The 14,032-nt window shown below is 48.6% G+C and overlaps 1 protein-coding gene across 1 annotated transcript; it reads left to right on the top strand.

Annotated features, from left to right (window-relative positions):
- Positions 1-4,035: 4,035 nt before the first annotated feature.
- Positions 4,036-11,240, top strand: SLC67A2 (solute carrier family 67 member 2). The gene is made up of 6 exons (XM_078878322.1): positions 4,036-4,230; positions 4,757-4,847; positions 6,614-6,657; positions 7,409-7,541; positions 9,629-9,838; positions 9,981-11,240. Exons 1-6 carry the CDS (start codon positions 4,129-4,131, stop codon positions 10,742-10,744), a joined length of 1,344 nt encoding a protein of 447 aa, XP_078734448.1. The 5' UTR covers positions 4,036-4,128; the 3' UTR covers positions 10,745-11,240.
- Positions 11,241-14,032: the final 2,792 nt, after the last annotated feature.

Genomic DNA, 14,032 nt, shown 5'->3' with positions numbered 1-14,032 from the left:
GCAAATACAAAACTCATGATATTAACATCTGAACGTATACCTCCTAAACATCCGATATCAACACACAGATGAGACAGGGGTATTACTTTATAAACTACAAATATGCAAATTAGCGAACATAATCTCTCCCCCCCCCATGGATTTGTCAGGCACCGCTGCAGCCCTGTGGTGGGGTGCATAATGCATAATCTATGTTTTGTTATTGTATTTTTCCCTCGAGCAGAATAGAATGCGAATTCAACCCCGATGAAGCTTGGAGCGCTGAATGGAGTTCAAAATAACTCGCAAACACCTTGTGAAAGACCCAACGCAGAATATCCCTGGGTTTGATCATCCACGAAGCTCACGATCCACCCTAAACTGCATCCGCCCAAACCATGGCAGATGCGAATTCCTGATGCACAAATGGAAAGTTAAAAACTCTCCAGTGTGCGACTGGACAGATCGTACAACACACGACGCAATGCTCGATCCACAAACACGGAGACATTGCAGCGATACAACTCCGCTGCTCCTGATGCGGTTATCTGGCTTGACCACCTGAATGTGAAATTGTAGTTGTTGCTCTGCACCTACATCGGCCATACAAAAGAAGAAGGCTTTACGTGTAAGTGCAATTCTTGATACAGCTGTCGTGGCTGTGACGGTTCCACCTGAAGACGGAAGCTTGTGTTGCCTCCGAAACGTCGTGATTTTTTATTTTTATTTTATTTTACTTTTATTAATTTTAATTTTTTACCTACGTGACTTTACCGAAAAAACCTAAGAATAAGTGCAATTCTGTACGTCCAGGAACTGCTAATGTGGAGGGGGTCTCTAGCCACGACGAGAGGTCTTCAGGAGAGTTTGTGTAGTTTTGCTATTCCTCTACTTGAAGGAGGGCAGACTATAGTGGTTTACGATCTGGTACATCGTTTGGGTTGCATTCACACAATCGAACTGCAGTGGTCTGTTTTTAATTTTACATTCACGAAATAGATTGGCCTGTTGGTGTTCTGATGCGGTTCAGAATCAGAATCGAGGAAGAATGTCAAAGCGAGGAGGTGAGGTGATTTTGGATCTCGAATGCGGTGTTTATTTTTGATACGGGTGAGATTCTAGGATAGTGACAGCATATCTATGTGCTTTGAAGGGTCGTTGCCCGAAACGTCACCTGATTAATTATTTTGAACGAATAATCGAATACAGCTTATCATCAATACCAAAAGTCTCCTGGTTTCTTCCAGCCAGAACGTTCCCTTCTTTACTGATTGTGAATAATGAACATTACTCAAGGCAGAATCAGATTTATTTATCCTGGAGAAATCCGACGAGCTATGAAGCTCTTTTTCACAGATGTCAAGTGCTGTGACCAACATTAAGTTCTGTACATAGCATAAATTTGAAAAACACCTCAGGGTAAAAAGCACCATCAGTTTGAAGCGTAAACTAAAAAAAACGGCTAAACTATTTTTTTTATTTAATCAGGTAAGGCCCACTGATTTATATAGCTCTTTAGCAGAAGCGACCTGGCCACAAATATATAGGAGCCAAATACTCTAAACGCGTGAAGTTGATTCTAAATGTGGTGGGAAAACCCGGAAAAAATCCACCCGTCCACGGGAAGAGAGACACGCAAACTCCAAATATACAGGCATCAGGGTCGGGATCGAACCCACGATCTCCTGTATACCAGGCGAGGGAGTTAACATCTTGTCACCACGGGCACTCACGTTTATGTGCTGTGAAGCGTCTTTGTCTGAAACGTCGCCGATTGTACGTTTTTAACCATAGCAGCAGACGATACATCGCCTTCCCATCTCTTTCCACATGAAAAAAGTGTTTTGTACACTTCCCAGGGACCAACCGCGAGGCCTTGTGAGAGTGCATAATGTCATCAGTATTTATTCAGTGAACTGATTTCGGTATTCATTGTCTCACCAGGAGATTTGGGCACGCTTGTATTGGGGTCAACACAAGCAAACTGGAGTGTGTTTTGCCAAACAGTGTATCATCAGTACTCGCCCTTGCTGGAACAATTGACTCAACATAAGCAAAACTCTGAACCGGGTTTCGATATTCCATGAATCAGCAGTGAGCCTTGATCGAACCAATGCTATCCATACAAAAAAAACGGTTAGATCGCGTAACTCTAAATGTGTCGTTAAACCTGCCACCACCCGACACAGCCAATTAGTAAGTTTGTCACGTAAACAAAACGTGCAAATTAGTTACTACTTCAGTATATTGGAGAGTAAACCCACAGACATTTACAATTCGAGCTCGACGTTTCGCTGGCGATTACAACAACAACCAGCTTCACCAAGTGATTAACAAGAATCGTGAAGAAGTCCTCCTGTTTCGGTCTTAAATAGAGCAAAGGTGATGCCACCACTGCGAAGAACAGATGGGGAGATGTCAATGTCCATTTATATTTTATGCGATCTAACCCATAAAGACCTCTATTATGGTTAAACCAATGCTGAACTGCTAGATATTTCATTTTGGGTTAGAAATATATAAAAACATATTTATGATGGATATTGGTCGCAAAAGGCAAGCGTGTTAAACTAAACCAATGCTGAACTGCTAGATATTTCATTTTGGGTTAGAAATATATCAAAACATATTTATGATGGATATTGGTCGCAAAAGGCAAGCGTGTTAAACTAAACCAATGCTTAACACGTAGGCTTTCATGGCCAATATTGTCTATAATAGGTTTTTTTGGGTTAGATCGTGATAAACCAGTTCAGTATTGGTTTATCCATAACAGAGGTGTTCATGGGTTAGATCGATCTTCCCATAAAAACCTCTTAACCCATAAAAACCTCTTATGGATACACCGATGCTGGATTAAATCGATCTAGCCCATAGAAACCTATATTTTGGATAAATCGATGTTGTTAGATCGATCTAACCCATAAAAACCTCTTATGGACAAACCGATGGTGGTTTAGATCGATCTAACCCATAAACACCTATGGATAAACCAATGTGGGTTAGATCGATCTCAACCATTAAAACCTCTTATGGATAAACCGATGCTGGGTTAGATTGATCTACCGAGAATTAGTTTATCCACAAGAGGTTTTTATGGATTAGAATCTAAACCATGAAATCTAAACCATAAAAAACCCTCTATTGTGGATTGAATCTAAACCACAACAACCTCTTGTGGATAAACGGATGCTGGGTTAGATCGATCTTCACCATAAAAACCTCTATAATGGATAAACTCGATGCTGGGGTTAGATCGATCTACACCATAAAAACCTCTATAATGGATAAACTCGATGCTGGGTTAGATCGATCTACACCATAAAAACCTCTATAATGGATAAACTCGATGCTGGGTTAGATCGATCTACACCATAAAAACCTCTATAATGGATAAACTCGATGCTGGGTTAGATCGATCTACACCATAAAAACCTCTATAATGGATAAACTCGATGCTGGGTTAGATCGATCTACACCATAAAAACCTCTATAATGGATAAACTCGATGCTGGGTTAGATCGATCTACACCATAAAAACCTCTATAATGGATAAACTCGATGCTGGGTTAGATCGATCTACACCATAAAAACCTCTATAATGGATAAACTCGATGCTGGGTTAGATCGATCTACACCATAAAAACCTCTATAATGGATAAACTCGATGCTGGGTTAGATCGATCTACACCATAAAAAACTCTATAATGGATAAACTCGATGCTGGGTTAGATCGATCTACACCATAAAAACCTCTATTATGGATAAACCGATGCTGGGTTAGATCGATCTACACCATAAAAACCTATATTATGGATAAACCGATGCTGGGTTAGATCGATCTACACCATAAAAACCTATATTATGGATAAACCGATGCTGGGTTAGATCGATCTACACCATAAAAACCTCTATAATGGATAAACCGATACTGGGTTAGATCGATCTACACCATAAAAACCTCCATTATTATGGACATAACCCCGATGCTGAACTGCCAGATATTTGACAGTCCCCGTGACGAGGCCACGTGCTCCTCGCGCGGCCAATGAGCGCGCGCCGGCACCAGGCGGCACGGAGGTGAAGGGTGCGGCGGCGAGCGCTGTGGCCTCTGGACCAACCCCCCCACCGACCCCCTCCATCGGGGCGATGTCGGCAGCCGACCCGAGGCCGCGGCCCCGCGAGATCGTGAGCCGCGCGGGACACGCCGCGCCGCCGCTCTTCGCGCTCATCAACAGCATCGGGTTCTTGGTGAGACGCTCCCGCGACTCGAGAGGGGGTTGGTGGGGTGGAAAATGTGGTGGTGACGTGGCGGTGACGTCACGCGTGCCGGATGCGAGGGTTGCCATGCGCGATGTCGTCACGGCAACGATGCGTTGTGACGTCATGCGCGGCAAGTGTGAAGTGTGACGTCACGGCGATCTCGATATATCACGCCAACGATATGAAATCCGCGATATTGTACGTTTTGTTAAATATTGCATCGTGAGTATAATTACCAATCAATGTCATTTCTTGCGATGAAATTACAAAAAAAAAATAAGCTGGACAGAATGAGACTGGTGCTAGTTTGAGTAGCGATACCCCGAATTGGTATCTTGTAACGGTGTTAAAATAATGACACATTCGTCAATAACCCTGTTCGTGGCTTTAAAATAAAAACAATGTTTGATAGGTGACGTATCGGCAAATAGCCCTACTTCATAGTACATTACAAACCCTATTCTGTTCATGCCGAAGAGATTGACCCATTCACCGAATTCCTCCGTTCTTGCAGGATCTGTTTGGCGTGAGTCTGGTGGTGCCGTTGCTGCATCACCACCTCACCACGCAGCTGGGGGCCAGCCACCTCGTGGCAGGGCTGTTGGGTACAGCGTCACGTGCCACGCCGCGTCATCACTGCGCCCGCACCTCGCCATCCATCACACTGCACTGCACTTAAACGCACTGCACCCCAGAGGTCGCAACCGGGTACCCGATACCCGTACCCTACCCGATACCCGGCTACCCGTACCCGGCCGGGTACGGGTAGCCGTTTGCGACCCTGGTGCGGCCGGGTACGGGTACGGGTAGGCCGTGAGTCACTGGTGAGTAACCGTTTGTCACTCATTTTGGGTAGGGTACGGGTACGGGCAGGGAACGGGTACCCGTTTGCGACCCTGGTGCGGCCGGGTACGGGTAAGGAATCAAAACCCGTTTGCGAACTCTGCTGCACCCCCAACTCACACTGCATCACGCTAGAGCAGTGTTCTTCACTAATTTTCAGGAGGGGCACTTTCGTCGAAGCCATCATCAGTGTGTGAGGGCCGCCACACGTTTGAAACCATTGGGGTATGACAACACGATGATGATATGTTGTGTATTGTCGGGGGCCGCACGTCAGCGGCCGCACTAAAGGCCTTGCAATGAAGAACACTGCACTAGTTACAGCACACATCTGCACAGTTCCCCACACTACACTCCATCACAGTGTAACACGCTGCACTACGCTGTACTACACTGCACTGGGGGCACTTGAGTCGACTCAGCCAATGATCCCTCTATGGACTGGCCTTGTCATGACAATGTGGAATTGACACCACTGGCTCAGGATGACTCTCAGCACTGCCGCATTGCTCGTTCGAACAGGGGGCACTTGGTTCTTTCCACGCTGAATTGTATGTTCTGCTCCGTTTCCCTTCAATGGTCTACACTGCACTCTGCAGCACTCTGCTATTCATAAATGGGTTACACTGCGGCTACATTGCACCTCCGATTAGCACGGTTGGCTACGTATGGTGTGAAAGAAGTTAAACATACATACGTACATATATAGAGATCGCAACTCCCCAGCCTGCAGCAGCCTACTTGCAGCGTAGCGCAGAGCCACGTTATCTCATTCTGAAGCCCTCTCGTCCTGGTTAGCAGACCTCGACATTGGCACTTAGAATTCAAATATGAGTACCGTACAAAATAATTGTGGGATGCTGCCACTAGTCTTGCGATCCAGAGGTCGCCAGTCCAAACAACGGTGCAAGCTTTTCTTACTCTCATCCCCAACACCTGTGTGCAGTTTAACACGTACTAGGCTTTCACGACCAATATTATCCATAATAAATGTGTTTTTGGGTTATATCGCGTAAATATAAATGTGTCGTTAAACCCGCAACCACCAAACACAGCCAATGAGTAAGGTTTGTCACGTAAACAAAACTTTTACTGTTGTGGGTTTACTCTCCAACACACGGTTGGGCCGTAGTAACTAATTGGCAGGTTTTGTTTTCATGACGAACTTTACTAACTGACTGTGTCGGGTGGTGACAGGTTTAACGACGCATTTTATATTCACTCAATCTAACCGGAGAAACCTCTGTTGCACCCTGCAGTGTAAACGGTTCACCACGGCGAGTCGACCGGCAGTTCTCGTGTGGCGGGGTAAAGTGTGGGTTCTCCCACCTCCTCCAAGGATGTCTGGCCAGCGTGGAAGAGTAGGCCAAATTACTAACTACGACGGGAGCTCCAGAGCACCCTTCTTTTAGTGGTGCTCCTTCCGCCAGCAAAGGTGCGAGCAAGTACATTGCATGGCTGCCCCTTTGCCGATGCAAAAAAACTGACAGCTCGTCGTGTGTACATGTCGCACGTGGTGCATTTTCAGGGTCCGTGTACGGATTCCTCCAGCTCTTCTCCAGCCCTATTGTGGTGAGCAATGTCTTTACTTTGCAGGCTCGTGTGTTTTGTATGTGTGTCTGTGACTGCAATCCCAATTGTGCTGGCACCCTGCTAACAACTTTGGGATTGATTTCTGGCCCCGACGAACATCAGTTGGCATGAGTGGGTATGGTGCTAGCCACATCACCCTGTCATGTGCGGTGTTGGCCTGAATATGTGTTTACTAATATCACTTAACCCCGGGCCTCTGTATGACTCAGCGGGGAGGGTGTTCATTGAGTGATCTGTGTGCGTGTGTGTATATATGTATGTAATATTATATGTTGAACTCCTTTCGCACCGTACTTAGCCAACCGTGATAATCGGAGGTGCGGGGGAAGGACAACAATCTAAATACAAAGAGCAGTTCTCAAGAAATGCGTTTTCAGTCGATGTCTTTGTGTGGAGAGTGGTGGAGCAGCGGTTATCACTATGCACTTGGAACCCAGCAAGCCGAGTTAAATTCTCACTCACGGGAAAACTAGTGAAAATTATCTTAACCAGCCATGGGCCTCCTCTAGCTCAACTCAGCCTCAAAGGAATACCTGGCACAATGTGTAAACCTCGCCACTGGGGAGACAAAGGTGGCCGGGCATGGTCATTGCCGATCACCCGCGCGTGTGCCATTTTGTCCTCAATATGTGCTCGCTAACAGCACTTGACCTAGCGGTCTGTTTCAGGATACACGGGGGGGGGGGGGGGGGTGAGGGATCTTTGTCTCTGTGCGTGGAACTGTGTGCAGGGCAGATGGAGCGACATGTCCGGCTGCCGTCGCCGCTGCCTGGTGCTGTGCCTCTTGTCCTCCGCCGCGGGATACTTCATACAAGGCCTGGCAACCAGCCCGGTGGGGATGTCCGTCGCGAGGGCGGTGTTAGGTCAGTGATGCCCTTGCCATTATCCCCGCCCGCCACGGTTACAGCTTCCTGTGATGACCAACCGACAGGTGCGTGCAGTACCTCGCCTGACGAGGCTGGTTGTTGTGATTACCGCCGAAACGTCGTACTGCGTTGTAAATGTTGTGGGTTCATTCTACAACACACAGCCGGTGTGCTGAACTAGTCACTAATTGGCACGTTTTGTTTACGTGATAAACCTTACCAATTGGCTTGTTCGGGTGGTAGCGGGTTTAACGACACATTTATATTTACACGACCTAGCCCAAAGAAAACCCTCCATAATGGATATCGGTTGCGAAAGCCTACTACGGGTGAAAGTGCCTTGTTTATTTGCTCCGTTGGTTTTTACCCAGGAAAGCCTCACCTCTAACCGAAATTCTGAGTTCTGGTAGTGCATGTGCCAGTCAGGGAATGGAGAAATGGAACTCAAGGCTCAGGGGAGACGAGGCTATGTAGGAAGAAGCTGCTGCAGGGAGCAGCATCTGGGTTTCAAGGGGGGCGGTGGAGAGAGCGGAGGGATTCTGGGTGGGGGTGGCCCAGAGGTCGTAAACGGGTTTTGATTCCTTACCCGTACCCGGCCGCACTAGGGTCGCAAACGGGTACCCGTACCCGTACCCGGCCGTACCCGTACCCTACCCATACCCGGCCGGGTACGGGTAGAGTACGGGTATCTGGTACCTGATTGCGACCTCTGGGATGAAGCCATGTTGCAGGCGTGGGTGGGTTGATTCTAGGAACTTGAATTGTGAGAAGAGACAAGACGTTGGGAAATGAGTGACAAACAGTTACTCACCAGTTACTCACGGTCTACCCGTACCCGTACCCGGCCGCACCAGGGTCGCAAACGGGTAGCCGGGTATCGGGTAGGGTACGGGTATCGGGTACCCGGTTGCGACCTCTGGGGTGGCCACAAAGAAGTCGCGTGCGATTTATGTGAGGCTTGAGCTGGTTTGGGTAGAGCTGTGCGGTGGGAGGAGAGAGGCCATCGAAGCGACGACTGCTGGAGCGGCTGTGGGTTGTAATGGGCACAACACGACCAGCAGTAGCTAGCGAGACCACGCTTAGGTATTGCGCATTGGATCCTTGTTAAGGATTAATTGCAAATCCTCGCCGCGTTGGTTGGTAAATGTATTTTGGGCTCAGGTCCATTGAGCTAGGAAGATCGTTTTCAAAAGGTCAAAAACTGGTAACATTTAAAGTACCTAAGTCATTTCGATTTAAAGCTTTCGTGACTGCAGGGATTCATCTTCTTGGTTCTTTCGGTAAAGTCACGTCGAAGGGAAATAATAAAATAATAAAATAATAAAACATAATAAAATACAATTCTCACGACGTTTCGGCCACAACGCAAGCAGCGTCTTTCCGACAGACCTGTTCTTCACCTGAGGACGGCTGCTTGCGTTGTGGCCGAAACGTCGTGAGAATTGTATTTTATTATGTTTTATTTTTATTATTTTATTATTTCCCTTCTACGTGACTTTACCGAAAGAACCAAGAAGATACCTAAGTCATATTTAGGATTCTTAAGGGTTTAGTGAAAAATACCCAACGACTCGAAAAAACAAGTTACGGCAACCCCATTGATATTTGTTCATCGCAGCAGGATGAACGTGCCCAGCAAATCCGTGCATTCAAATTCCCATGCTGGACTTTCACCTCGCTGTGTTGGGCTAAGACACATAGGCGTGTCTGAGCCGTGCACCATTTCCTGTTGCCACTGTGTTGATCAAAAGACAAACATCCCCCGTATAGCCTTAGCAGATTGTTAGAGGAAGTTGCTGTTAGCGAGCGCCTATGAAGGTCAGCACGACACACAACGGGGTGGGTGGCCAGCACCACACGCCGTTGTCTCCTTAGTGGTGATGTTTACACACTGCACCAGACAGTCATTTAAGGCTGAGTTGACCGAGGGGAGGCCCAGGACCGGTTCAGATAATCATCATCACTGGTGTTGGCCGGGAGCGGGAATTGAACTCGGGTAGCTTGGTTTGTTGCGCAGCGTAGCACTAACAGTTGCAACACCGCTCCCCACACTGTTGATCTCACACGCACACACACACACGCAGGTGTGTCTAAGCACACGCAGTCTCTGAGCCGGGGGCTACTGTCTGTGACGGCGCCGGGCGAGCGAAGGCCTGTGCTGCTCGGGAGGTTCAACGCCGTGAGCGGCCTGGGCTTCGTCGTGGGCCCGGCGTGCGCGGGGCTCATCGCCGAGCGGCCAGGGGGGTTCGCTCTCCTCTCCTTCCTGTGTGCGGCGCTGTTTCTCATCAACGCAGGTAACGCATCGCGGCGTCTGCTGTAGGCGCGTCTCCACCACTGCCTTTGGGTAAATTAATATTGACCGTTGTTGGATTTGTGCCCATTGCACGTTCGTATTCGATTGCAGCCGAGTAACTTTCATTTCCCACGTTTGTTCAGGCATTGTCTGCCTCTTCCTACCCGACCCCGACCCGGAGACTGGGAAAGGGGTGCAGACCTCGGCTCAAGCCGCCAAACACCTAGCGGAAACCACGATGCTGCACGACGCTCCGGCTCGTCGGGACGACGATCAGGTGCATGGCACCGAGGCGCCTTTCCCTGACGACGACGACGACGAGGAGGAGAACCCGTCGCAGCAGGCGTCCCGCGGGCGGTGCTTGCACGCCGTGCGCTTCCTCATGTCGTGCGCGTACCTGCTGCACCACGGTGCTTTCACGTCGTGGCTTCGCACGCACCACGACGCGCCTCCCCGTCTCGTGGGGGCGATCGTGTCGCTCTCGGCGGCCGCCGGCGCCGCTACCTCGTCGCTCGCCCGCGTCTACGATGCCGGCCCCTCCCCGGAGGCGACGCTGCGGGTCACGTGCGCGGCGGCGGCCACCGCCATGCTGGCGTTGGCCACCGGAGCGGCCGGGCTGCCGGGAGCCGCCGCCTGCGCCGTGGTCCTCTCTGCGTCGAGCGCCGTGGGCCGCGTCGTCCTCACGGAGGGCCAGCTGCGCGTCGCCGGCGTGGGCGGCGCGGGGGCCACCCTCGGGCTGGGCCAGGCCGTGACGTCGGCCGCCAGGGTGCTGGCGCCCGCGCTGGGGGGGGCGGCGCAGCACTGCGGGGGGGCGGCCGCCCCCACGGCGCTGGGGGCCGCGTGCGCCCTGGTCGCGATGGCGGCCACGCCGACCAGAGCGCCGGCACGCAAGGCGAAACGCAGCTAGCGGCGGGGGTGCTGCTGTGCTAGCAGGCGTAAAGAAACGGTGCTCTTCCAGGAGCCTGTGCGCAATTGTTCATCTGAGATAATACGTTTTTGCCAACGAGACATTTTATTGCACTACAGAAGTCACGTTTGTTGTTATTAATTAACGTACTGATGACATAATCGAGATAATTGTTTTGCACAGACAGCGTCGGTCGAATGCCAAGTTGAATAGGTGTGGCGAGGGGCATGTTAGCCAGAAGCGTTGAAAGATGAATCTACCGAATATGAAACGTGCCCAGATCTGATCGTGCTGTCTAGGTCGCGACTATGTACGATACACAAACGACAAATGGTCATAAAGTCCAAGACCTGATCTAGAGTGAAAGTGCCTAGTTGAGATTGCGGCGCTGTTTATGAGTGTGACAAAGGCAAGTCATGGAGATTGGAAGTAATCAGCAACCAAACATCATAGCAGGGAGTAAAACTACTACTGAATTCCATACTCTTAGGTTTTTCCGGTAAAGTCACATAGGTAAAAATAAATAATAATAAAAATAGAAATCAATATTTTATTTCTATTATTATTTCTATTAGAATTTTAATTATTTTATTTCTATTATTATTTATATTATTTTTATTATTTATTTTTACCTACGTGACTTTACCGAAAAAACCTAAGAGTATGAATCCTTGCAGTCACGAAAAAGCTTCAAATCTACTGAATTCCATTTTATTGGATCATGCATAATGAACAATGGTGGAAGCAGTAGATTCCAAGAAGGCTGTGGATAACAAGATCAGCTTTGGCACTGCTGATCGTCAATTAATTAATTATTATACGTGCCAATATCACCCTCAAAAAAGTAGGCATGAGGGCACATTACAACAGATCGAAAACGATACAGGGGGCATGGGGCAACAGGAATGAGAAAAGAAACCCGTCACGACCTCAGTGGCTAACACCGACTGAGCAAAATAAATTGCAACCGCGCACAAATAGTATATGAAAAGTAGTAAATATAAATAATAAGTAAATAAAGCGTTTCCCTCCCCCACCCCCCCATTCAATTTTTGATTTTATTGGAAGGCAAGTCGGAACTGTTTTATCTCTTGTGCAAACATGGTTTAACAAGTATTCCCGATCGCACTTTACCGATGTGAGACCTGGTTCCTTGATAAAAACAGAAAAAAATATTAATACGTGTGAATTTTTGCGTTTTATCATTACGCTTGTTTATCCAGAAAGCCTCACACCGAGTCTCATGACTCGTTTCCAGGAGGGTCCTGCCAGGTTTTCGCAGGAGATGGCGATTTATTGCTGGAGGGGCGTTTGCTGCGAAATTTGTTGAATGAAAGCAACCTTTTTGTGCCGGCGCAAACAGGACGCCCAGATAGTTTCTTAAACATAATAAATCATGAGGAAGTTAAGAATATGTATGGCTTGCAACTAGATGACATGGAGAAACAACACGGAAATATTGCCCATGCTATGTAAAATGTAAGGGTAATGAAGTCGAGGTCAGAGTAAAGAAGATTACTGAGGGGTTGATAACATAGAAAGTGGAATGCCTACACCTTGAGAACTGGAAAACAACTGCCAGACGAATCACTGAATGCCGATAACAACCTCCAGACAATGAACGAACTCGCAGGAACGAGGAATCTCCACCACTGGATCGTGGCCACCAGCTGAGAGGAGTGTTGCTTTTTTGCTCAGATCAGCAGAAAGACACTTGGACTTTTATCAAAACAGCATTGTACACGTGTTGCTGTTTCAACAGAACCACAAAAAAGAGTTGCTTATCTGGCCACAGAATCCAAGCTGGTAAACGGTGTGTTTGTGGCTCCTTTCGGAAACAGCCGAGCCCTGAAAATAAAGCGAAGGGTTTGTGGGCATGCGGTCAGGTCCTAGTTTGAGCCCTTCAGATGGCCTGTGTTGTAGGACTGGGCCATATCGTTTGTAAAAAAAGCAAGTTAAGTGCAATTTGTAATGCACGTGATATTCCATGGACATAAATGACCGTTGTTCTGAGGCAGGTGTCGCTCCATATCCAGGCGAGAGAGGTGGGGGCCTTTTAAGTGTCTCTTAAAAGTCGGAGTGGATTGGACGCTGCTGCTGCTGCTGCAAACGTGCAGTGAGGACGATGGCCACGTTCCAGACGGCAGGGAATCGCAACGGAGAAACGACGCCCAGCAGTGACCATGTTCCTGGTCCTTGGTGTAGAGGAGGGGGTTGTGAGTCACTCTGCTGCGGAAAGTTCTACCCCGAGCCGTAGTGCAAGTTGACCACAAGTAGAGTTAAACTATAAACTAAAACTTGTATTTTACCAGGTAAGGCCCACTGAGCTATATAGCTCTTTTTCAGATGCGACCTGGCCACAAATGTCAGCTCAACGAAGTGGCTTATGCGAAAATCAATAGCCAAATACTCGACTTTCCGATGGCATGTAAGTGTAGTGACATCGCGGATGTCACCGTGCAATGCCCGGCTACGAGAGGCACGGCGTGCGATGTATCGACATCGCGGGCACCACGTACACGTGGGGGCCTAGAGGGGCTCGGTGAGCACTGACTGGCAGTGCTGGATGGCACCACGCTCTGCGTGCAGTGCCGACCCCTACAGGATGGGGTGTCAAGGGAATTGGGTTACTATAGGCCATGGCACTCTGGTTGACCCTCGAGGACACGTGCCCGGTAAAGTCTACATAGGGGCCCCAGGTGGGGTCTAGGCGTGGTCACGTGTTAGGGCCGAGATCCTGCTCGACGGTTCGAGAAGGTGGTCGTGGATAAGCGCGGAGCCAGCCACGCCACAGAGGATATAAGGGGACGTTCATAAATGACGTCACGCACCTAGGGGGGAGGGGGGGGTCAGACATTTGTGACGATGTGTGACGAGGGGGGGGGGGGGGAGAAATGTGACGTCACATCAAAATGCGCAACTTTAAATAAATATAGACAACACGTTCTACTTAATTAAATGGACTATTGAATACATGTTTTCTCCTACAGAGTACAGCGCCACATTAAATACGCACTACAATGACAATAGTTTAAATTGATTTGAGGCATGTTTTATTTTGGGGGGGGGGGGGGGCAGAGCTTTGTGACGTCATATTTAAGGGGGTGGTCTGACTTTTTGTGACGCCGTGTGATGACGGGGGGGGGGGGGTAAAAAATCGTCCAAAATCGCGTGACGTCATTTACGGACGGTCCCATATACGATGTTCTCGTTTGCCACGTTCGTAGCCGTTCACCCTTCAAGGCCATCGAGTGCCAGTGTCTTTATTTTCAGCTGCCACGGCGGAGG

Source organism: Lampetra fluviatilis, chromosome 50 (assembly GCF_964198595.1).
Source record: "Lampetra fluviatilis chromosome 50, kcLamFluv1.1, whole genome shotgun sequence".
NCBI classification, from domain to species: Eukaryota; Metazoa; Chordata; class Hyperoartia; order Petromyzontiformes; family Petromyzontidae; genus Lampetra; species Lampetra fluviatilis.
Note: the sequence above shows the minus strand (reverse complement) of the source record. Positions and strands in the feature narration are given on the sequence as shown.

Coding starts and splice junctions, on each gene's coding strand:
- SLC67A2 (XM_078878322.1), top strand. CDS start 4,129: ATGTCGGCAGCCGACCCGAGGCCGCGGCCCCGCGAGATCGTGAGCCGC. Junction 6,658..7,408: donor TCTTCTCCAGCCCTATTGTG/GTGAGCAATGTC, acceptor AACTGTGTGCAG/GGCAGATGGAGCGACATGTC. Junction 9,839..9,980: donor GCTGTTTCTCATCAACGCAG/GTAACGCATCGC, acceptor ACGTTTGTTCAG/GCATTGTCTGCCTCTTCCTA.